Below are 26,437 nucleotides of genomic sequence, written 5' to 3'. Positions count from 1 at the left end.
ATGGATGGGGAACTTAATGTTCTTAGAGTTCACATCTTTCACATTAGTTTGATGTCAAAATGATCTAATTTTCTAAGTTTATGTTGAACCTCTTAAGTGTCTCAGTGAGTGAGTTGTGAAATGTTTTAAGACTTGACCTTTTATTCTGTGTCTAAAAGAAAAATATTTGTCGTGTTCTCAGATTTAGCTTCATGTTCTTCCATAACTGTAAATTATTTTTGGAAGTAATGCATTATTTGCATGTGGTGTGCATGCAAAGCTAAATGTCTTTTCCTAAACCGGTGCATCATTGAATAATATTCCCAGCCTTCTCCGCCTCTCAGGGAAATCAGTGAACCAACTGTGGAGAAAACCCCTTATTTTCTACATATTATCTGGCTCCTGCAAAGTGTTACTTTATTTTACAGTTACATGCGCAGCAAATCATGCACAATAATAGTGATAATGAATTATTGAATTATTGTTATGGGCTTGAAGTCAGACTTCATTAAGCTATTTACTGTAATTATCATAGTTCCTGGTGGGCAACATTTAAATTTAGATTAATGACTAGAGCTGCATGGATTTGTTTTTTTTTGTTTTGTGAACGATAAAGTGAATTGGATATTTTTATTTCTAGAGCAGCCAAAAGGAATGCGAGTTCTTGCACATAGAAATCTTTAATACAGCTCATCTTTAATTTTTGGCATGTATCAAGTTTTCTATGGAGGCCTAAAGGGGACAAAATGAAAGAAATAAATGTCATGAAATGAGTAAACTGTACTATGAAATAATGAAACATGAAATTAAATATACCATTGTATAATTAAATGTACAAGCAGTCCATCCCCCTAGGCCAAGTTTGTGTTTAAAAATGGCCTTTGGGTGGCCAAGTTTTAGCCCCCCCCTGGCTATGCCAGCCACCTTCTAAATTATGACATTAAATAATACAAGTATTTATTTCACTCTGTATTTTTTTATTTGGTGGTCAATAGACTGTAGATTCTCAGACAGGGACAACAACTTTCTCATTTTTTTCCCCTATGGATTGGTTCAAGGTTGGTATGTACAACCACCCTTACAGAACAGGATGTCCCTGAACATCTCGTTTCTTCATCCACCCTGTAACTTTATCCTTTAGCTTTAACCAGACTCAAACTTAAACACCATTCTGGCGCTGACCAGCCATAACCTTTACCCACCGAAGCTACTACTTCTGACAGCAACGGATGTTTTACACATGACTGTCGATAACGACGCTCCCCGGCAACTAACCTCTGGATTGGGGCACCCTTAGTATTGGCCCTCCATATACCTCAAAAATCACATCATAATAATAATGAAAATCACCCCCCTAGTGGGAACAGGCACACAGACCCAGGATGAGATCTCAAGAAGCAGCCAATGTGGGAAGGGGACAGTCAGCTTGAGCTGGGATCAGATGCCACCAAAGGGAGGAGCACCGTAGGCCAGGTATAACCCCAAACACTATCTAAGACTCACCCCCAGGAGGGACACTCCCCCCAACGGCACTGGCCACAGCCCCTCCACAGCATCCACCATTATCCACACACCCGCCCTGCAGATGCCAGAGCAGGTAGCCAATCTGTCAAAGAGACCTCAGCACTCCCAGCAAATTACAGCCATTCCAGCTCGCTATATTCATATGGTTCTCTCATACCCATGGCTGTCACGCAATCGTAACCCAGGCAGTCCACACCTCTAGGCCAAGTTTTAAACCACCCCTGGCTATGCCAGCCACCCGAGTTCACCACGCCAGACATCCCCCAACGTCCCCTCACCTGACTGCAGGCCCAGGCCATATCCAGTCAGGGCAGGTAGCGAGACAAACCCATACCACAAGCTGGATCTGTTGTTGTATTCCATTTGCCGTACAGCCACGCAAGCCAGTTGGCTCCCCTGCAAGGATGGGGCCTAACCGTACAACGTCCCTAATGCCAGGAACGGGCATCCCCCATCCCAGTGGACGAAGATGTCGAAGCCATAGGATGGGAGCCAAAGGCCAGAGAGACTATGGAGAGCCAGAAACTCAGGCCAAGTCATAACCAACCCCAAAGGTCCAGTCCCCTCCCCAGGTGGAGCGGAGAGAACAGAGGTGTGAAAGACCCCATGTCAGCCCCCTCTACTGCTCAAATGTAGTATGGTCGCCTGTTGGACTCCTGTGTATTTCAAATCGCGGGGAGGATAGGTGCGCCTCTCCACTTCTCTCATCCTTAACCCCTAATTGTTTAAATGCATTCCAACAACTACAGGTGGGCATCAGCACTGGAAGCAAAGCCAGAGAGGCTGACCCACCTTAACCCAGAGCCCTTATCCATTTCCACTCCAAATTATAGACTGGCTCAGACAAGAAACAAGTGCCCACAGAGGGGTTTAGTCTGACAGTGAGCTGAAAGACTGCTGTGATGTCCAGGATGGGAGCTGTGTGATGCTTACTCTGATCCCCACAAGCTTTTAGACACAATAACAGCTTGTATCAAGTGTTATGAAGACACTCTACACCCCAAGGTCGGATGAGGGCAGTTTTTGTTTTGACTGCTTGGTTTATTTGCTTTGAATGCTTGTGTAATCCGTGAGCATTTGTGAAGTGATGCTTCACTTTCCAAACTATACAGTTGAAATTTGAAACAAAATGGCTGCATTAGAAAAGCTTTTTCTTTTTATTTTCCCCTCACTTTTACTCATCCTTACTGCGCTGCCCTTTTCCAAATTGCATAATCATCCATTGCATGTGGTGAGAGATCAACTTCAGCTGGTCATTTGCAGATTACAGCTATTTTGACATCAGTCTGATTCCTTATATGTGCTTTTATTATTATTATTTTTTTGGGTGTGGCTTATGTAGCCTATCTTGCGTTCTCTATTAATCAAAATTTCTTGAAATTGTCTGAAATAAATTCCTTTTCTTTCATTCATTCACTCATTAATTTACATGATAAATATGAAAGCAGGATAAACAATGTTATACATGTCTCAATTTAAACAAAACCTAAACATTTATTTACAAATAGAAATAAAACTAGGGATAAATATCATTTTTTTATAAATTAATTTCATTTTGGTTTATTTTATTGATCAAATAATCAGCAATTGATAAAAAAAAAAGTTTTCTCTTGTATCAACATGTTCATAAGGACCTGAATACTTTTTTTTTTACAATATACCAAAAGGCAAAGTAGTACATCATTACATTTTAACGATATATTGTCCCAATTGTATGAAATATTGACTGAATAAACAAAAAAAATTGTTTTTTTTTTACTTTTATAAAAGTAGACATAATATATAAAATCAGGAACCTATTAGGTTACTAAATAAAAATTATAAAAAGATATGTGGTGCACTTATGATTTCCAGTGAACAGAGATATAAAAGTGTCTTTAAAAGACAAGGTATGTCGCTCCAAAACTATTTGCCGCTTTGTTTCTACTTCCAATTGTGATAGATAATATTCATGCTAATATATTGGAAGTAAAATATTGTAACGCCGGTGAGTGTTACAAATAATCAGGCTTAGTTGACTGATTTCAACAGTGTTTATTTATTCTTCAACAACTCCGCTAGGGGTGCAGCACAACACTTCAGTAAACCCAACAGCCTTATCACTCAGGGTGAAACTCACATGCCCTCAACACACACCCCCAAAATAGCATGAACTGAGGCAAATATGAACAATAAACAACATGAGCAACATTCAAACAAAATAACAAAGAAATAAACAAGCAAACAACCCAAAACAGTGCCCCATAATGCACCTCTTCGTCCAGCCGCTACATAGCCCCCTCCTAAGGGGTCAGACGTCCCCGGCGACCCCATCAGTCATAACAAAATCATTGAAACGAACAGGAAGTCGGCGCAACCGCGCCGGCCGCCCACTGTCCTCTGCGACGGTCTGGTGCTGTGTTGGCTCCTCAGAAACAGGATCAGTGTCTCTCTGAACAGTCGGTGGGGCAAGGGGGTGGTACGGTGCCAGCCGGTCACGATGCAGTACCACCGCTCGCTGGCGTCCAGGCAGACGCACCCGGTACACCACATCAGACAGCCCACCCACCACCTCTGCAGGTCCCTGCCAGTGGCTGCTCAGCTTGGGACAAACACCCTTCTTTCGAATAGGGCAATACACCCACACTCTGTCTCCATGCTTAAACACCTGTCCCGTGCAGCGTGTGTCGTAGGCCCTCTTTTGTTTTACACCGGCGCCAGCCTGCGCCTGTCGAGTGAACTCGTGGACCTCCTGAAGGCGGTCCCTCAGCCGGCGGTAGTAGTCCATCTCTGGTCCACCTACAATCTCGGGTTCTGGTGGGGCCCCAAACACCAAATCTACTGGTGTACGGAGCTCTCGCCCAAACATGAGGGCAGCAGGTGTGCACTGACTGGACTCCTGAACTGCAGTGCGGTAGGACCAAAGGACCAAGGGTAGGTGACGGTCCCAGTCTCGTTGGTGAGTGCTTGTTAGAATTGCCAGTTGCGTGGCCAGGGTACGGTTAAACCGCTCTACCAGTCCATCACTCTGAGGATGCAGTGGCGTCGTCCTAGTTTTGTGCACCCCCAGCCGCCGGCACACTTCACTAAACACCTGTGAGTCGAAGTTTCGACCCTGGTCACTGTGGAGCTCTGCAGGAACTCCAAATCGGGTGAACATCTGTTCCACCAGCTTCTCCGCAGTGGTTGCTGCGCTTTGGTCCGGCACCGCGTACGCCTCGGGCCACTTTGTGAAATAATCCATGGCCACGAGGATGTAGCGATTACCGGACTCAGTCACTGGAAACGGCCCGAGGATGTCCACTCCCACCCGTTCCATTGGGGCTCCCACCAGGTACTGCTGCAGCGGTGCTCGGGAGCGTTGGGTTGGACCCTTCCGGGCGGTACAATTGTCACAGCAGTGGACGTATAACTCCACATCGGTGCGACAACCAGGCCAATAGAACCGCGCCCTGAGCCGGCGAAGGGTCTTCGTAATCCCGTAATGGCCCGAGGCTGCCGAACCGTGACTCAGTTGGAGGACTTGAGAGCGGAGCGCTTGGGGAATCAGCAGCTGAAGGATGTTGGATCCTCGGTCTGGAGCCTGCCACCGCCTGTACAGCAGACCGTCATGAAGCTCAATGTTGTTCCGTTGGGAGTAGTACGATTTCAGCTCTGGGCTGTGAGCTGACACTTCTGGCCACTCCGGTTGTCTGCTCGCTACCAACCAGCTTTTTACATAAGCCAGCGTCCTGTCGGCCTCTTGAAGCTGCTGTAGATCCATCGGGGACTGCGACTCCAGGCCCTCCACAGCAGAAGCAGCCGCCACAGCTGGCAGTTGGTCTCGTTCCTCCTGGCGGTCACAGTAGCTGCACGTCTTGCAGGGTCGTCGGGAGAGCGCATCAGCGTTGCCATGGTGATGCCCAGCTCGGTGTTGGAGGTCAAAGTCATAACTCTGTAAAGTCTCCAACCACCGCGCCACCTGGCCCTCCGGCTGCTTGAAACTTAACAGCCAGGTAAGGGAAGCATGGTCTGTGCGCAGGGTAAAGCGGCTGCCTTGGAGATATGGGCGGAAGTGTTGCACAGCCAAAACAACAGCCAGCAACTCCCTTCGTGTGACACAATAGTTTCGCTCAGCACGGCTGAGGGCACGGCTGAAGTAGGCTACCGCGCACTCCCCATCCTCTCCTCGCTGCGCCAGCACTGCACCTACCCCAGTGTTGCTGGCATCGGTGTCCACAATAAAGGGTCGGTGTGGATCCGGATAGGCCAGGACTGGAGCTTCGGTCAGGGCCGTTCGGAGTTGATCAAATGCAGCAGAGCAACTCTCGTCCCAGCAAAACTTGTGGCCCTTATCTGTCAAGCGGTGGAGCGGGCTAGCAATGGTTGCAAAGCCCCTGATGAAACGCCGATAATATGAGGCCAGCCCCAGGAAACTCCGCAGCTCACTTACGTTACTGGGAGTTGGCCAGTCCTTGACAGCAGCCACCTTGGCTGGGTTGGTGGCCACTCCTTTGGCGCTGACCACATGCCCCAGGAACTCGGTTTCTTTAGCCATGAGACGGCATTTGGCCGGGTTCAGCCTCAGTCCGGCTTGGCGGATGGCACCAAACACCTCCTTGAGGTTGGCTAGGGCCCTTTTAAACCCATCTGCATGCACCAGCAGGTCATCCAAATAAACGATGCAGCGGCTCCGGGGAACATCAGCTAGGACTCTCTCCATTAAACGCTCAAATGTGGCTGGGGCATTACAAAGTCCAAATGGCATCACCCGAAACTGCCAAAGCCCTTGGCCAATGGTGAAGGCAGTCTTGGGCTTTGCGTCGGGGGCCAGTTCCACCTGCCAATAGCCGCTCCGCAGATCGAGAGAGCTGAACCACTGAGATCCCGTAATCCATCTAAAGCATCATCAATACGGGGGAGGGGATAAGAGTCCTTCTTAGTAACACTGTTCAGGCGTCGATAGTCCACACAAAAGCGCCACTCTCCGCTTTTCTTCTTGACCAACACGGCTGGCGCTGCCCATGGACTGTCAGACGGCTCGATAACTCCTGCGGCGGCCATCTGGTTAATCATGTCCATTGCTGCTTGCCTTTTGGCAAAAGCCAGCCGGTGGGGGCGGAGGCGGATGGGTGGAGCTGAGCCAGTGTCGATCTGGTGCTGGACTAGTCCGGTCTGCGTACAGTCCTCATTTTTGGCTGCAAAAATGTCTTTAAAGTCACTAAGGAGGGCTATTAACTCACCCTGTTGCTCAGCGTTCAGACCGGTACAGCTGCGTTGTAACAGGTCCTGCACCGCTGTCTCAGTCTCTGTTGAACTGCTTTGGTTGGAGATGGACGGGCCCTCTGGTTCAACATCAAGGTCTCGCCTCCTAGTGTAACTGTCGCCCGTGACGCGTCGATGCAGGCTTCCCAGCGTTGCATAAGGTCCAGGCCGATGATGCACGGTTCCTTAATGTCGGCAAGCCAGAACTCATGGACCACCTCCTGATTACCAGCCCGGACCCTCAGCAGCTTCTTGGCCATTAGTCCTGCCTTTTCTCCAGTCACAGTCATCAGCTGTGTGGTTGTGGGTGTCCACACAGTTGTCAATGTCCCCGTCGTGTCCGGAAGCGTTCCCGGCCGCACCAGAGAAATAGTAGCCCCTGTGTCCAGTTGTGCTAGACAGTGATTATGGTCAAGCTGGCAGTGCATATAAAGTCCCTTTGTACAGCCAAAACGTCCTACCAGCGTGCAGCGACCTTGGAGGGGTATTACAGGCTGGGATGACGGCCCCCTCCGCTGGCCATCCCATCGTCGTTTCCCTCCTGCCGGCGGGGCCGGGCTTTTGGTGTGGGGGCGGGGCAGTCACGTGCAAGGTGTCCCGGTTCTCCACACCTGTAGCAGCAGTCAGAGCGACGTGGACGTCTCACCACAGGATGTTGTTGTGAGGCTGGATACTGGATTTGGCGTATCTCCTCCTGCTCCTCCCGGTTAACCAGCTGAACGAGAGGTTGAGGTTCCACCCATGACGCCGAGAGGATGGTCTCTGCACGCTCTGCTTCCCTGAGTGCCTCCTCCAGGTATTGCGGCATTGCGAGGCGGACGTGCTGGCGGAGTTGCTCCGGGTTGAGCCCTTGCAGGAACGCGTGGAGTGCTAATTCTTCCTGCGCCCCCACAGGAAAACTCGGGTATCCTCGACGAGCATGTAGCTGGATGTCAGCAGCGAAGGCCCCGAGGCTTTCTCCTTCCCGGCGGCGGCGGCTGACTAACTTTTCTCTTTCCGCTGTCTCAGCTGTACGCCGCCCGAATCGCCGCTCCAGCGCCGTGATGAGTGCGCACACATCATTTTCCTCCTCTGGCGCCAGGTCGAGTAGGACTTGTTGGGCTTCACCCTCCAGAGCGAGAGCCAGGTGTGTGGCGGTTTCCGGATCACTCCAGCCGTTGTGCGCCGCCGCAATTCGAACCTGCCTCAGGTAAAGCTCCAGCTGGTTCGTGCCATCATACTTGGGCAGCTTCACAGCAGTCTTCGTGGCAGTAGGCTGTGAATTGGACTTAGAGCTCTGTTCGCCACCATCTTCAGCCATTTTTGCTGTTTCACGATGAGGCATTCGCAGGCCGCTGGAACCATCTGGGCGACTCGGGGTTCTCCACTGCTCCGCTATCCACGCAGATCTGTGTTGCGCTGATTTGATGAGCTGCTGTGCTCCTCCGTGGATGTTGGCTGGATCCATCATCCCACTTCTGACACCAATGTAACGCCGGTGAGTGTTACAAATAATCAGGCTTAGTTGACTGATTTCAACAGTGTTTATTTATTCTTCAACAACTCCGCTAGGGGTGCAGCACAACACTTCAGTAAACCCAACAGCCTTATCACTCAGGGTGAAACTCACATGCCCTCAACACACACCCCCAAAATAGCATGAACTGAGGCAAATATGAACAATAAACAACATGAGCAACATTCAAACAAAATAACAAAGAAATAAACAAGCAAACAACCCAAAACAGTGCCCCATAATGCACCTCTTCGTCCAGCCGCTACAATATACATTTCAGTTTCACCAGGTCCATGTGTGCTTATATAATATATGTGCTTATATAATAAATACGTTTCCTTCAATTTCCCCTTTTACGTGTTGCAAAGTGAAAACCTCTCTCAATGTCTTTTAGCTTTTTTTGATATAATTGAAAAGGAGATGCTGTTTGGTTAGTCAAATATCCTAATAGTATGCAAAGCAAAAAGTTTTTACTGATTTATTTCTAAGCACAGCAGATTTAAGTCTAATTGATAAATTATGATTATATCAAATCCTGAATGTTTTTCACAAAGTGAACCAAAATAATATATTGGTTTAACATAATATATCAAAGTGACCAAAACCCAACAAAAGCATTTTTCTATAAAGTGTAATTTATACCCTCCACTGATGTTAGATGAAGAAAAATGTTTACTGTATTATTACAGGATTGTAAAGGAGTGTGCATAAGGCGAAACCACATACTGCTTGAGTGCTTTATAGATTCTTTTGTTTTTATTAGTGTTGCATTACAACAAACTCTGTTTTCTTAACAACTGATTTTCTTTTACTAAATTCCCCAATTACAGGTGCTGGTCATAAAATTAGAATATCATGAAAAAGTAGATTGATTTCAGTAATTCCATTTAAAAAGTGAAACTTGTATATTATATTCATACATTACATACAAACTCATATATTTCAGATGTTTATTTTGTTTAATTTTGATGATTACAAATGACAACAAATGAAAATCTCAAATTCATCATATCAGAAAATTAGAATATTACTGAAGACCAATAAAAACAAAGGATTTATAGAAATGTTGGCCAACTGAAAAGTATGAACATGAAAAGTATGAGCATGTACAGCACTCAGTATTTAGTTGGGCCTCCTTTGGCCTGTATTACTGCAGCAATGCGGCGTGGCATGGAGTCGATCAGTCTGTGGCACTGCTCAGGTGTTATGATAGCCCAGGTTGCTCTAATAGTGGCTTTTAGCTCTTCTGAATTGTTGGGTCTGGTGTATTGCATCTTCTTCTTCACAATACCCCATAGATTTTCTATGGGGTTAAGGTCAGGAGAGTTTGCTGGCCAATTAAGAACAGGGATACCATGGTCCTTCAACCAGGTACTGGTAGCTTTGGCACTGTGTGCAGGTGCCAAGTCCTGTTGGAAAATGAAATCTGCATCTCCAAAAAGTTGGTCAGCTGCAGGAAGCATGAAGTGCTCTAAAACTTCCTGGTATGTGGCTGCGTTGACCCTGGACCTCAGAAAACACAATGGACCAACACCAGCAGATGACATGGCACCCCAAACCATCACTGACTGTGGAAACTTTACACTGGACTTCAAGCAACGTGGATGAAGTGCCTCTCTTCTTTTCCTCCAGACTCTGGGACCTTGATTTCCAAAGGAAATGCAAAATTTACTTTCATCAGAGAACATGACTTTGGACCACTCACCAGCAGTCCAGTCCTGTTTCTCTTTAGCCCAGGCAAGACGCTTCTGACGCTGTCTGTGGTTCAAGAGTGGCTTGACACAAGGAATGCGACAGCAGAAACCCATGTCTTTCATACGTCTGTGTGTGGTGGTTCTTGAAGCACTCACTCCAGCTGCAGTCCACTCTTTGTGAATCTCCCCCACATTTTTGAAGGGGTTTTGTTTCACAATCCTCTCCAGGGTGCGGTTATCTCTCTTGCTTGTACACTTTTTTCGACCACATCTTTTCCTTCCCTTCGCCTCTCTATTAATGTGCTTGGACACTGAGCTCTGTGAACAGCCAGCCTCTTTAGCGATGACCTTTTGTGTCTTGCCCTCCTTGTGCAAGGTGTCGATGGTCGTCTTTTGGACAACTGTCAAGTCAGCAGTCTTCCCCATGATTGTGTAGCCTATAGAACTAGACTGAAAGACCATTTAAAGGCTTTTGCAGGTGGTTTGAGTTAATTAGCTGATTAGAGTGTGGCACCAGGGGCCATCAATTTTTAACCTTTTCACAATATTCTAATTTTCTGATATGATGAATTTGAGATTTTCATTTGTTGTCATTTGTAATCATCAAAATTAAACAAAATAAACATCTGAAATATATGAGTTTGTATGTAATGTATGAATATAATATACAAGTTTCACTTTTTAAATGGAATTACTGAAATCAATCTACTTTTTCATGATATTCTAATTTTATGACCAGCACCTGTAAATATATCCAGCTCTTGATTCTCCGCTAGCACCAGTGTGTCTCTTAGACAGTCTGAACTGAAAGGATAAACGAAAATTGACCTAAATTTCTCTAAGAAACAAGGCTGACTTTTATTGTTGTAGCCAACCTACCTGCTTAACTCAGTGGTCATTAGAAAAGCATTTCTTGATTGCATATTTTAAAGTTAGTTATCAAAGAGGAATTGTAAATTGTGCTTATTAATCTATTATCAAATAGGCCTGCTGCAATTGGAAAATGTCACACTATTTCTAAATAAAGATTTGAAAAAAAATAATTCATATTTCTGATTATAAATACCTTATCGAACATTTAAAAAGCTCCTTTTTCCAAGCTTCCATTCTTTTTCACTTTGCATTTTCAATTTCTTTTTGCCAAAAAAAATTTTTAGCCTCACCTTTTAGCATTTCTGTGACCCTGCTAGTGTTCTGTTAACGGTTTTCTATTTAACGTTCCCCAGTGGCTGTCTAACCAGGAGAAATAGTCTGTTTTCACTGTGCACAGGGACCAGAAGGTTTATTGGAAAACTAAATAGAGAGGGTAATAAAAAAAAAAGAAATGTATTCATTTATGACTTTTAAATAAATTAATTTATTAAATGTTATAATTATGAAATTAATAATTAAATTTCTAATTGAATTATTTAAATGTTAAATTAGATTTTTTTTGTATTTCAGTTTGACTCTTCTGGTCCTCCATATGCCAACAGACAACAGCAAATAAAACAGTAAGATGCATAGAAAACTAACAAATAAAAAAATCTAATTTTGGAAAACATTATTAGTTAGCTTAGAGAAGGTTTGGTTTGAATGTGAAAGCACTTACTGAGACAAGTACAGTTAACTTAAGAGATTTCTCTAGCATTTTCTATGAGGACAGAGCTGAGTAAGCAAAGGCTTTCTGGTCCAATTCAGTCAAAGCAAAAGATACGGGGAAAAAAAGCAAATTGTGTGAAAGAAAGGTGTGGACTCGAAATTTCTCAGTCTTATTTTAGAGCAGATGCAGACTGAGAGCATTCTAAGTAAGAGCTTTGAAATCGATTTAAACCAATGGGAATTCATTCTGGTTGGGAAACCAGACGATCCCATCTGTCAATAGAAATCACAGTGGTGTGTTGAAAAGCGGTGGAACTGCAATAAAGATCTTACTCTTAGGATATGAAACTTTGATGTTTTATGTATATTTTGTTTATGTTCATTTAAATCCAAGTTCAAATTGTTGTTTTTGCAGCACTAGTTCGACATAAACATTTCGATCAGTTGATTTGATTAAAACAAAACAAAGTTTATTTTATAAAAAATATGCATAATTGAACTACAGCATGTAGCCAGTAGGTCAATTAAAAACGAAACAAAAATAAAAGCTGGATGGAGACGATTTTCTTTTTCTTTAAAGCTACAGTGTGTAATAATTACAGGGATATACAGTCAGAAATGTAATATATTATACATAACTATGTTATTTATCATCATCTACGAGCTCAGCCTCTTAACCTTAATATTTGCGCTGCCTTAGAATTCGTTATTTATAATTACATAGGAGCGGGTCTCGCAGCCATGGAGGCAGACATCTTTGCGCTACGGCAGCGCAGAGCCAACAAACTAGCGATTGCGAGATCGCCCATTACGCTCGAAAGTAACTACGGGAAGTTGAGAGAGACAAACTGAGACGGTCCTGAACAGTAGATGGCAGTATTAAAATTATGTATGTAAACAAACCTCATCACTTGAGAAGGTAGGTGATGCGGACGTCGTGGAAGACATTTTGTCCCGTAACGCTCGCCGTACTGTTGGGGGGGAGAAGCGGTGGGGGGGGGGGGTGTTCATGTTGCTGCGGTCTGCAGTCTGACCGCTAGATGTCGCTAAAAGTTACACACTGTAGCTTTAATTTTATGCCTACCGAAAATGACCTCCCCTCTCGCACGCTGACTGATGAGAAAACTCATTGAAATATGAGCGAAAATTGAACTTTTAAATATATGCTTAATGTTTCCATATTTCTTATGCACTGATGCCCTGAAATTGAGAGTTTGGTCATTATTGCTGGGTATTGTTCAAAAATGTTCGGTTCCGGTACCAATACCGATACCTTCACTTCGATACCGGTTCCTGAACGATACTTTTTTCGATACCAGTTTTATAATATGAATTCGAAGAAAAAGAAAATTACACAACATAAAAAAGTACAAATCTTGATTTTTCCATTTACATTTTTCCTCTTACATAAAAAAAAAATTTCAGTGTCTAATATTCACTGTTACATTGTGAGGACCTTTTTAATCAGCAGTTTTCCTTTAGAAAAATGACCGTGTCTGACAAACAAGCCCGTTGAATGGGATCCTACTGACAGCGCACCGCTGGTATGGGGGGGTCTGAGCGGCTCCCACAGAAATATTGGAAGGCAGGATGAACTGACTGCACCGATTAAGTTTTCAGGTGGATTTTCCCACTTAAAAACATAATAAAACTACTACTACTGCAAGACAAAGAAAGGATAGAGTAGCTCCGCCCAACGCGCGTCAGAGCCACTTTTCGACCGCGCAGCCAGAGCAGCAAAGCTTCTTCAGCCGCGCGTCAGAAGCCGGTACAAGCAGCAAAAAAGGAAGCAGCAGACGCGATTTTGCTGCTCCTGCTGCGTCCAGTTTGAAAGCAGCATGATTCACTCCGCTCTGGCTTTGCTCCGCCCACGGGCTGCTGAGAGGAGGATGGTCGCGCCGGCTGCGGTCCGCTCTTCTTGCAGTCAAACACCGAGCAACTTTCTGCTCTTAAATTGTTTCCGTGCTCGATGTATTGCATTGCGCACTATTGGCATCAGTGTTAATAAAGTGAAGCAGCACTTTTGACCTGGGGGGCATTTTAAAGGGGTTCCATGACGCTCACAACCAGTTCACTACAGATACACAGGAACCCTGGCTGTAGGCGGGACCACCTGTGTATTTTTCCTGGATGACGCAATCACGTTAAGTGTTACAGCCAATCACCGAAACTTGGTACCGAAAGACGAGGCATGTTTGATACTCTGTAGAACCGAAGCATTTCGGTCGGTAAGAACCGAAGTTCGGTACCCAGCCCTATTCGTCATAGGGTCAGTTGAAAATGGGGACAAGCATGTGGGACGGCCTTACGTAAACGTATCATCGGAATGCTTGACCACTTATTTAGATGATCCATCCGGAAAAAGATCATCCTCTACTAAACCTTTAAGAGCAGCACTTACCTCTTGGTAAAACATCCAGTCAAATACTGAGTAATTACTAGTTCATAACACCTGATTTAACACTAAAAACAATGTAATCAGGTAAACCGTTATGTTCAAGTCCTTGTATTTCAAAATATAATACACAAGTAAATAATATTAAAACAAAGTAACATATTCAGGCAGAAGAAACATTTTTCACAACTTTTTTCTTCACTCTTATAAAAGCAATTTTTACAGTAGGTAATTCATCATATATGCATCTGCAATGTTCAGTGTTTGCTTATATTCTCCTGATCTATGGGGGGCAGAGTGATAGTCTCACAAGAATATTATTTAACTAAAAGCAAGAAATGCAGAAGAGCTAAAACTCTCCTAAAAATATATATTTTTTCCCCCTGAAAGTTACTCAAGTAAATTTGAGTGAAATGTTTATTCACATTGCTTCCTGTTACCCTCATGGTGATCTGGAAGTCATGTGTTGTTTAGTGTGAGGGTTCATTACCCTCCCTCTGAAGGCAAAACAGATTACAGCTTTAATAGCAGACGTCAAGTGGACTGACTGGAGTTTAGCACAGATCCCTGACAAAAGGGAAGAATTGGATGATATGAACATGAATACATTATACCGAGAGAAGAAACCAAGGGAAGGTTTCGAAAGCACTGGAACAAGACTGATAAGCACAAAAAACTAACAAGCAGCTTAACGGAAAGCATTGCAGTGCGGTGAGGCGCATTTAGCTTTTACTGTTACCCCCCCAGCAGCAGTGCATCAGCCACGGTTCACATATCGCGGCCTACCCACTGTGATATGCTGAAAAAGATCATCTAACCAGTTTGCAAGCTCACAAACTGCACAGAGAGGATACCCTTATATCTTCCGTCTGTGTCTACATTTGTCGCTGGCTGGCAGCACAAAGAGAGAGAGTCTCCCACTGATAAAGGCACTAGGTTGACTATTAAACGGTTATGCCTCTGGCCTTATACCACACATAAGGCCAATTGGAGAGTTGGATGATGCAGAAAGAATTTTTAAGTTTGAAGAACAAAATTTAACATGAACAGCAGTTCATTATTGAATCTTAAACAATAGCTTTTTGAAAGAACTGTTAAGAAAACCATATTTTAACCGTCAAAATCATTCAAACTGCTGCCACATGTCATATTGAGCAGTGCAGTTTGCTTTTCTTAAAAAAAAAAGAAACGGGCATCCTGTATTTCAAAAGAGGATAGAACACCCACTGTAAAGGGAAGATTGGTGTGGGAAACATTTTTTTTTATTTGCTTATAGTAAAAATAGTAAATATCTAATCCTTTTAGATTTGCCGTTGACCCATTTTTTTTTTTTTTTTTTTTTCAGTTTTGATAAAAAGTCAGTGGTCTTAAAGGTTAAAAGGTCTCTCTGCCATCACCCTAATCTTAAGATCCACATTCTCTGCAACAAAGCTTAAACTGAGTCCCTGTTTTAAGTGAAATATAATTTCAACTTCCCTTAAATGATAAATAATTTTGGGTTATATCCATCCATTCATTTTCTCCTGCTTAGTTCTAGTCAGGGGGGCGGTGGCTAACTGTGGCAGACTATGAACCCATTTACACTACCCTTGAAAAACCGATCCATGCCGAGACCTGTCCAAGCTCGGATCAGTTAACCAGGCCGAGCTTGGTTCTGGCGACCGTTTACACATCACGCTATCTCAGTTCCTCGCCTCCTAGTGACGATCTGCAGTATTACTGCCAGTATTGAAGGAGGGAATCAAGCAGTTGGTGGCGGTAATGCACCAAAACTTATTTGCCAACCGCCATAAAACACACGAAGAAGAAGACGAAGAAGGAGGGAATCAAGCAAATCAAAATGTTGTGTGGAGAAGATTTCGATTGTTGTTTATAGTTGTTGTTCTTCTTCTGTTTTGTGTTGGTTGGCAAGCAACATCCGGAGGGGCAATTCCGCCAACTACTGGAATGGAGTGTGAATCGCGATAAGCAGCCATGACGGAGATGACGCGTTCTGCTCATGCGCTCTTGTTATCAGAGAACCGAGCCAGGGAAAAACCGAGCCGAGCCCACCTCTGGAACTAGTCTGCAGTTATCTCGGTCCGGTTGCGTCTAGCTCGGTTCAGTTCAGTTTGCTTTCCATTTACACACGATAAGTTATCTCAGTTAACTGAGAGCTCGGACTGGTCTCGGCACGGTTTTTCAAGGGTAGTGTAAATGGGGTATATGGGTGAGAGGCGGGGTACACCCTGGACAGATCACCAGTCTATCGCACAACCATGCACACACACACACTCATACCTGACAATCATGTTTTTGGACTGTGGGAATACCCGGAGAGAACCAACACATGCACAGGGAGAACATGTACTCTAATCAGAAAGACCCCAGAGCAGGAATCGAACCCAGAAACTTCTAACTGCAAGGTAAAAGTGGTTCCCATGTGCAGCCCCATTGGGTTATATCATTGTACAAAAAAAATTCTGTTTATTTATTTTCTGTATTTAAAGGAACACTGTGATTAGAGGGAACGCCAGAGATGAAAACAGGAAGTGACAGGGAGCGCCTATTAAACGTGTGCGAGAGCGTGCACAAGCCTATTTCTCCTCATGCACGCTCTGGTTAAAAGTGTCTGTTTGCATCGCTCATTCAAGCTTATTTTCCAAAAGACGGCACACGTATGACGGCCTTATGTAAACATATCACCAGAATGAGTGAGAATTAGAAGGACCACTTATTTTGATGATCCACCCGGAAAAAGAGCATCCTCCACTATACCTTTAACATTCATTTTTAATGGAAAATCAAAATGCCCAAGCAAATAGATATATATTTTTTTTATTTTAACAACAAACATTTTCAATGCATGTATGAACATTAAGTATGGATGGGCAAAATCTAAAGTATTTTTATGCATTTTGATAAACTCAGTGGATTTTAATCTGTTTTCTTTACCAGTTTAAGTCTTGCAAGTTTATCATGAGACGAAGGGGGGATTTAAAGTGGGACAGAAGAGAGGAGAAACTGTCACTTCCTGTTTTCATCTCTGGACTTAAGATGGCCTTTTTTATTTTGCATGTTCATATTTTATTTATTTATTTTTTTAAGGTTTGCTGTAAAAGCAAATTATTTCTATATTCTTTGTCCAGAAAGTTTCTATTTGACGCCATCTGAAGTCTGAATATGAAAACAGGAAGTGACTCTGTTACTGTTTGGTTTCTGCTCTCGTATTAAAGGCCAGTTAATGGAGCAGATTCTCTAAGCCCTGCATTCACATGACATTTGTATCAGTAATAAGAACGATGGATGTACTATAATCTTAAACCCTTGGTGGGATCATTAAATGCTTGCTCTGATGCTGCACTAGTAGATGCTTTTTTCCTGCCTTAGACCTGCGATGTATTGGTGTTTAATTCTGAAAACATATGTGCTTCTCCTGCAGGTTCAGGGATTAGTGGCTCTTTAGTTAGTAGCTTATCCCACTTAAAGCAGCGTAGAGGGGGGGTGGTAGGTGTTTGTGTGCCTCTGAGGAAGCTTCTGAGCAGAGTTGCTAAATTTTTGTGCATTGTTATTATGAACTGCGCTGTCAGTGTGTAAACATGTTAGTCTTGCTTTCTTGGCAGTTTTTGAAGAAGCGTTTTAAATCCTGTTGGTTTCAGAATGAAATTAAAACAGTTTACATTGACTGCAGCAGGAAGCCATAAGCAGTCTGTAAACTGCAGAACCTGTTTTAGGTTTAGCAGGGAGAGCTGTCGGCACCGGAGCGGATGTAGGCGAGGGTTTTCTATGTCATGTCGGAAAACGGGTTTTTCAGGTGTGTAATCTTTATGGGAAAAGACGTCTCACTTCATTAGAAGGTGCTCTAGTAGCTACCTTTTTCCTTTTTGTTTTCCTAAAATAAGGCTTCCTCAAAAAGACAAAATACTTAAATTAAACTTAAATTATCTTTTTATCCAAGTTGAAAAAATGATGAACTTCTAAAAAAAGGTTTCATGTTAGCCTCTTGTAATTTTGGAAGTTTATTCTGGTTTTGAATTTTCCCTCATGCACTGATTTAAGCATGTGTGCTAGTTTTAGACTAAATCATGTTCAACTAACACAACAGATTTAGTCCAACATCTCAACCCCTAGTGTATAAGGAAGGATGGATGTTTTTTGCAGGTTTATATTGGTTTAAATTTTCCATTTCGTACGTATTTTTTTGTTTTGCCATTTCGTTTTGTATTTGCAGCTTTAAAATCTGATAAAAAACTGATCTAAACATGAATAACTTTCTTTTTCACCAAAGTTTCACTAGCAAAGGTTTGTAAGTACAAACTTTCACCATTCATCGTATATATGTTAAATCGGTTATTCCAAATCCGTTGAGAATTACAATCTCATCAAGGTGGCTTCCTTTTGTGAAGCTGGCCGTGCAGTTTGTTCTTCACGCATTTTTTCCCCAAACATTATCAAAGCCTTTGCTGAAATCTATTAAAATGCTTTAATTTCACATGAAAAAAAAACAACAAAAAAACAGTTGCATCAAGCACAGGCGGCCTAAAATAGAAGTAGTTTACCTAGAACAAGAAGGGCTGATGCAGGTGAGCAAAAGCCATAGTGGAACAAAATGTTGAAATGTTTCTTTCATTCCCTATTTTTCTTCTAGAGGCTTGTCTAGGAAGTGATGCCTGAATGAGGCTTAGTTGAAAGTAAAACAACCTAATTTCCTAATTTTAGGGATTAGTAACCATGCTTCTATTGCTTAAAAATAAAATGAAATTTTAACCCCAACAAGCCGTGTTCTCATGTAGAAATTATACAGTTTTTGTGTGCGAGCGAGAAGTCATTGAAATGGAGACGAATGCTTTACTCCTACAATTCTAACCAAGTTTTATGCGTAATGGGCATATTAAATTTGATCTTTGGGCTCAGTGGAGACGTATGACGTTTCAACAGATCTTATTAGAGTTTTCTGACGTGCACTGCAAAAACTGATCTAAAAATAACACCAAACATTTCAATATTTTCCTTAATTTGAGCACATAAATAAAATGTTCCAATATTTAAATGAAGATTTTAAATAAGTTAATTATGTATTATGCACTTGAAATACACTTTTTTTTTTCTAATTTTAAACCTTAATTAAAATATAATATAATTATTTTAACAAAAATTACTAGCTTAGATTTCTATTTATGCAGTCTTAAACTGATAAATATTCCCTTTTTTTAGCACAGTTAAGTGCAGTATTGCAAGAGCTTAATGAAGAAATGCCAACTGTAATACAAATAGGTATAAAATATAAGTAATTAACAGCCCTAACAATAAACGATGCTCAAAAAACACAGAAAAACATGAGATTCTGGCGTATAGTCATGTATTCTGTGGTGCAGTTTGCGAGACATTGGATGGGATTGTTGCTCTTTGCAGTTTGTCCTGTCAGCTCTGTACTAAAGCAGGACAGTAAATCCTGCATCAGCACCCTCCTGCGTATGCAGTCCCACAAGAAAACTAATTTGCTTACTTCCTCAAACACAGACTCATGCTGTAAGAACAAGGCCACATTGTGTGTGGAGGTCAACTCTCCTCACTGTGCTGTTAGTCATTCTGTTATTCTGTCTGGATCACGCCATCACACTCTCTCTCTACAAGCCTGATATTATCGGGACCTTTATTATATTTAATAAATGAATTACCAGAATTACATAAATCATATATCTGTGCAGATAGAAGCTGATGTGTTCTGGCTTAAAAACCCTAGACTGAAACAAGCAATCGTCTTTCTATATGCTGTTTTATTATGAGCATCAGCCGTCGTAATGGAGTGGAAGTTGCTGCTAATTCAGATGAACATTAGTCCGCTTTGTAGGGGGTTTATTCTCTCAAGGCATCTGCAGATTACATCACCGCCCTTCCCCTCAGTTTGCATTTGTTGCCTATTGGAGACATGAAGGAGAGTTGACAGAAAAGGCATGAGTGGCAGGCAGTGATGGATGGGAGGGGTTCCAGGGCAGGAAAAGACAGCAGGGCAGAAGTTGAAGGGGAAGCCAAAAAGCAGCAATGGCAGACGGAGAATATTTCCTACTGAAATAAACATGTAGGTACTGAGAACTGATGGTTCTGATGCTGCAGCTTAAATGCATCTTCTATGCATACATGCAGCCCTGTATTAAAATAGACATTTAACATATTGAATATGGAGAGTTTTCTTAAAATGAAATAGATATTTGTAGAGAAATGAACTTTACTGACATCTGTTGGTGAGTTATGAAAGTTGCAGTATTATATTAGAATTGCATTTAACCAAACAATATCCGGTCTTTCATGCCGGATGAAAGCAAGATATTATCTAATGGATATCAGTCATATGGTTGTTAACAGGTGTCTCCTGCAAACTGAATTTATGCAACACTCAATAAAATTATGTTTGAAAATGACCAATTTTCACTGGAGCAGCTGACTGGTGGTGGACAGGTTAAATAGTGATCTTTAAAGCATTTTTTTTAGTAGAAACACTTTATTAGCACAAAAATAATCACAATGAATTCTTTACAACAAAAAAAACAGAGGTGTTTTCAATTCAATAAAATAATCCTTTCAATAGTTGGTGGATCAGCATTTTGCTTCAATTAAAGCTCCAGTGATGCTATGAAAACTTTTGTTGTCTCATCAAGACTCAGAAAATCTAAAGCTCAGTCAGATTTATAGGGAACATTTAGGGATGCGCATTTATCACATCATTTATGGTTAGTTTGATCAATTTGTGGTCATAGTAAATTTAAAAGTCTAAACATTAAATTTCCAATTTCAAAATGGATTGACGGGATATGATTGATGTGATATGCAGTGTTGGGAAAGTTCTCTTTCTACGTGAACTAGTTCAAAGTTCAGTTCACACATTTTAAAATGAACTAGTTCAGTTCATAGTTCATAATTCAACATTTTGAACTAAGTTCACAGTTCCAAAAAATGAACTAGTTCATAGTTCTTTTTTTTTTTTCATGTATTGCTCCATTACACCATAGCCTACTGTAGAACCACAGACAGCAATTATTTTATCAGTTGTAACTCTGAAACTGTGCGTCAGATTTCATCTTCATATCCAGTTTTGAATCCTTATCCAACCAGGGTTTACATTAGCATTGAGGGGACAGCATTTCCCCATTGTTGCTTTAATGCTTTGTTGCTGTCCATTCACTTCACACTAGTAGCAGCTGCAGCTTTCACCCCTACAGTATATTCTCAAAAACATCAGGAAAAATGTGCTGCTTGAATGGTCTTTTTTATGAGGAATTATTAAAAGAAAAACAGGAAAGTAGTCTTTAAGGTGCAAATGTTTTTTTAATTGTAATATTTTTTTCCATTTGAAATCCCATTTCAGTACATACTAAAAAGGAATCCTGGAAAATTATACCAGGCTGGTTTAAGTGCGGATTTTTCTACTGAAAGCCAGCGGGCAAAGTTTGCAGAGAAATGTTAGATTGTTGCCATCATCCTCACCGACCACCTGGTCATAAACCTGTTTTAAGTGATCATACTGCTGCTTTGTCGCCTCCACGGTCGCCTCCATGCTGCTGTGGCTTCCACGCTGCATTTTGTTTTGATGACGCACGCGGCTGTAGGCTACCACGCTGGTAGCTGGTGTTGCCAGATTGGGTGTTTTTCCTGCTACATATTAAGGCCTGTTTACGGTGTGATTTAGCCGGGGTTTCGCCTGGAGGGCTCTATAGAAATCTGGCAACCTATTGAACGGAGTTGAACTGAGAGAGCGTGCCGTTCACAGACACCAGAATGAACGAGTTCACAATAACCTTCATCAGGCAGTAATGCAGTACGTTCAGTTCACGTTCGCCCAAAATATGAACGAGTTCATGAACTTTCTTTCAATGAACGCGTTCAGGCACAACACTGGTGGTATGCACTCACAGCCATGCAGTTAAACATGATTTTAAGGCGATATTTCCCAGCCGTAGGAGCATCTATGAACACCGGTTTCTAAAATCTGATTTGTAGCTGGATTTAAGTCCGGATTAGAACTTGTTATTCTGGCTAGAGAATTTCCGATATGATGACATGGAACAGAAGTCACACATGAGCAGCTGAATACTTTTAGAGCTCTGGTGGGAGCATTAAAGTTGAAATAAAACCTAATCGATTTGTGAAGTTAAAATCTAATAAAGGGGAAATGTTTTAGTCTCAGAATCTGATCCCTTATCTGCACAGTTTGCCAAATGGACTTACTCTTGTTGTGCTCTTAATATTCCCTCTGTTCTGCTGCAGCTGTTACATCATGCCTTTTAGTCCTGAATGATTTTGATTTTGTATTTTAATTTAGATTTTCCTTTTCGCTAAACAGAAGCATGCACACATGTAGATGTTTGATTGTTTTCATGACCCTAAAAGCTTGCTTATCTAGATATACCCCTCTTTCTCTTTCGCATGTGTAAAGGCATTTTAAAGTGTATTACTATCACCTAAAGTTTTGGAGTAAGAAATTCAGTGTCTTAATCATGCAAAATATCATGTAAACCCCTGCGATTAAAAAATTTAAACTTTTTTTTTTAAATTGCAGTTATTTCACAGATGTTATTAATGACCCAGCCCTGATGTTGTTGTCAATATGTGAAGAAGTAATGAGACAATGAGATATGTTTTTAAAGTAGTGAGCAAAAGTAAAAAGCACCTAGAAAAATGTTCAAGTAAAGTACCGTACAGAAAAGGGGAAAAAAGCTAACTAATTAAAGTAACTCTGTATTTATGGTGATGTACTCTTTTTAATTTCCTCAGCGTACTGTGGATCTGATGCTTCCTGCCATCACAATGGAAACGGAGGCCAGTCACATGCTGGAGGCAGCACTGGAGCAGATAGACGACATCATTGCAGGTAAGAGCAGGAGGCAGCAGGAGTCTTCAGTGTGATGACAGAGGGTACGAAGGTGAAATATGGCCTGTGTTTTGGAAAAACGTTAATGTAGTGCTGCAGGCAGCTGTTATTGGGGGAGGAAAACGTCTTATATATAACAAAATGAGGGTAAATTATCTTAAAGTAAGGATTTATTTCAGCATTTTGCATTTTCTATTATGCCTTGGTTGGTATTTTGTATGTTTTCTCACAGTAAGCAGGTTAAACCCCTAATAATAATTAAGAATTTTTTTTATCTGTTGGAAAAAAAAAAGCTTAGAACTCTCACTCTGTGTTTGAACTAATGGGTGTAATCTATGTATTTAAAAGTTTTCAAGATCTTACAGCTACCCACGACTGGGGCTGCTTCACAGTTTATTCACCATATGGTTTTTAAACATCATTGCAGGTAAGAGCAGGAGGCAGCAGGAGTCTTCTGTGTGATGACAGAGGGTACGGAGGTCAAATATGGCCTGTGTTTTGGAAAAAGGTTAATGTTGTACTGCAGGCAGGTGTTATTAGGGGAGAAAAAAAAAGTATTTTATCCACTTATATTTAATAAGATAAGGATAAATTATCTTAAAAAGCATTTTTTATTATGCTTTGGTTGGTATTTTTTGTTAAACAAATGATGTTTATTCAGAGATACTGTTTTTTTCACAGTAAGCATGTTAAACCCCTAATAATAATAAAAAATATATAATTTCTGTTGGGGAAAAAATATCAAACTCTCACTGTGTGTTTGAACTAATGAGTCTCATCCATATAATAAAAAAAAATAAATAGATAAATAAATCTTACAGCGACCCATGACTGGGGCTTATGGAAGAGAAACGCGACCCATAATCACAGCTCTATGGAGCAGCATCAGATTCATTCTGACTAGAATTGAGTCGGACTACGTCAGGCTAGAGAATTAGGGCGACTGGAAAACATTTTTTTTATATTTTATTTCAGTTTAGTATGGGGAAAAAAGTCAAAATTCTGACTTTTTCTCAGAATTCTGACTTTAATCAAGAATTCTGACTTTAATCTCAAAATTCTGACTTTAAATTCAGAATTCTGACTTTTTTTATGATCAGAATTCAGTCAGAATTCTGAGATTAAAGTCAGAATTCTGACTTTTTTTATGATCAGAATTCAGTCAGAATTCTGAGATTAAAGTCAGAATTCTGACTTTTTTTATGATCAGAATTCAGTCAGAATTCTGAGATTAAAGTCAGAATTCTGACTTTTTTCTCATACTAAACTGAAATAAAATTTAAAAATCTGTTAACTTTTTTTTCTCCAGTGGCCCTAATCCTGTTCCTCTGGGGCTGCTTCACAGTTTCTTCACAAAAAGTTTTTTTTAAATATTCAAAACATTTTTTCTCTCTTAAACTCGGAATGAGGAAGCATATATATATATTTACACTAAACTGCACTGATATTTCTGAGAAAACGATGCTCTTATTTCAAACAAACAGGAATGCAATGAGTAGCGCTAACTCTCCAGTTACATGCACCCCATGGTATAGTTACTGTATTTAATGCCACACACTTGATTTGAGATCATCACCTGAACCAGTCTTTTCTTTAAATTCTTTAGGGCTTCTGGGTTTTTATTGTTCCATATTGTACAATGTATTCACAACTTGGAGAAAGAAGTAAAGGAAAGTATTTTAAGGAAAAACCAAGATCTCTTCTCTGAGACAGATTTGGCCATAATATTGACTTTCATTAAATCTAAAATCGGTCAACTCAAATCGACATATAAAACTTTTGTGTTTATTCTATTTGGCTGCAGCAGAAGCCTTCAGCAATACGGAAAACAAAGTTGAACAGAAAACCTCAATATTAGGTCAATAAGTGACAAAAGAGTTGCAAAAAAAAGACAGAAAAAGGATCATTTTTAGATGTGTGTTTGCTACCATTTTAGGCATCATAGTGTGGAACATTTGAACCAAAGTGACGACATTTTTCTGGTCCTCACATACATTTCTGCTAAGGTTTGTTTGGTGTGAGTTTAGGATAACGGTTACGGTTAGGAATGCACTGGTAATGGTTAGGTTTAGCGTTACAGTCTGGGTTTGGGCATAGAAAGGGTTTAAAGCGGCTGAAAATCAATGAGTGTCAACACAGGGTCTCCACTACATGTAGCAAGACCTGAATGTGTGTGTTTGTGCATTAGAAAAAGAGCCGTGTTTACTGCCGCTCTCTCAGCCTTGGCGAGGACACATGTGACTAACAGAAGGGTAAATGTTTAATGTTATCCATCAACATGATGTGGGAAAACAGAAAGCATCTGTCCAGCAACACAGAGCGAGATAATGAGACGGATGGAAACATTCCAGATTAGATAGCAGAGATTATGGTGACGTATGGGTATATACCTAATAAAGCATTCTTATGCTAAAAAGGATTTTTTAATTCTCTTAAGCATTGAAAGCAAAATTAAGTTTGAAACAATATTGATTTTTAATTTCTCTAATGGCTTCATTCCTGCTTTCCTTCATCCATCCTTTACTAAATCTGTCACCCTTATAATACAAACTCTACATTGAAATCCTTACTAATGTGGAATTATTTGAATATTCATTTCATCTTCATATACGTCCATTTTAGTTAACCTGAAATATTTGCAGGAACAATGAAAGTGTCATCCTGAATGAGATTTTTGATGTTGAAACTAAAACCGCAAAAACTACATATAGTAGTTTAAATTTTAAAAGTCGTGAGAAAGCATAATGTCCTGATCTATAGAAGTTAAAAACACATTTTTATTATTATTAATATTATCATTATTATTAAAATGATTTAGAAAGGATGATGACCCCAATGTAAAAGTTTGTGTTTCTAACAAACCATTGCAAATTTGTTTGGTGAATACTCAAAAATGGAATGAATAGATCAAAAATGGCGACCCAGCATGGCGTCTTCCATTGGATGCACCGCCCCCTACGTAATTATAAACTACCGATTATAACCCAGGAGAACATTTAAGTTTTGATGTTATGTTATGTTAGACTTTTGCAGAATATGTAATTATTAAATCAATACTAGATTTTTTTAATAAAAAGCCAAGCTTGTTTCACACCGTCCCTTTTAACATGGTGGTGGTGGTAGTGTGATAGGCAGACATCCTTTCTGCTACTGGATCAGAAAAACTTTGTTGAAGAAAATAACTTATCAAGAATGAGGTTTAGCTTTGTGATCCTAAACCTACATCAGGAAAATAATAAGCTAGTCCACCTTTGCATTGGTGGAAAATATTTAGGTTAATAGCATCTTATTGAAAAAAGAAATTGGGGTAAAATATGCCTTTTATTTTGGGTTGATGAAGCAATTAGCCTTCATATAAGATAGGTCAACAAGACTTAAAAAAAAAAATCACTCTTACTCTTCACTGCAAAAACGAAAAAGTTAGTTCAACTCAAAATTTCAAGGCAACCGACTGCACAGAATTTTTGAGTTGAAGGCATCAACTTAATTTTATAAGTTTTGTAGAACTACACTTATAAAGTTGTGTCAGCTAAGTTTTTTTAAGTTCTGCCAACTAAGTTTTTTTTATTCAAGTTCCTGGAACTTTCAAGACTTATTATTTTAAGTTCAGATTATCTGTAAAAAGTTATTTTAAATTCAGATTACCATCCCCTGTAATAACCTACATTTGAACCACTTCGGCAAAGACAGTTTTACAATTC

The 26,437-nt window shown here is 41.0% G+C and overlaps 1 protein-coding gene across 13 annotated transcripts in view; it reads left to right on the top strand.

Moving 5' to 3' along the window:
* Window positions 1-26,437, top strand: part of ppfibp2b (PPFIA binding protein 2b) — a 156,930-nt gene that overhangs the window by 14,846 nt on the left and 115,647 nt on the right. For all 13 annotated transcript variants that reach the window (XM_038268575.1, XM_038268573.1, XM_038268578.1 and 10 more), the window contains exon 2: window positions 22,640-22,736. In XM_038268575.1, coding sequence (XP_038124503.1) covers window positions 22,640-22,736 — 97 coding nt within the window. The remainder of the gene's footprint in view (window positions 1-22,639; window positions 22,737-26,437) is intronic.

Source organism: Cyprinodon tularosa, unplaced genomic scaffold (genome assembly GCF_016077235.1).
Source record: "Cyprinodon tularosa strain WSP-4 unplaced genomic scaffold, ASM1607723v1 ctg703, whole genome shotgun sequence".
Classification (NCBI taxonomy): domain Eukaryota; kingdom Metazoa; phylum Chordata; class Actinopteri; order Cyprinodontiformes; family Cyprinodontidae; genus Cyprinodon; species Cyprinodon tularosa.
This window is presented reverse-complemented; position numbering and strand designations above follow the sequence as displayed.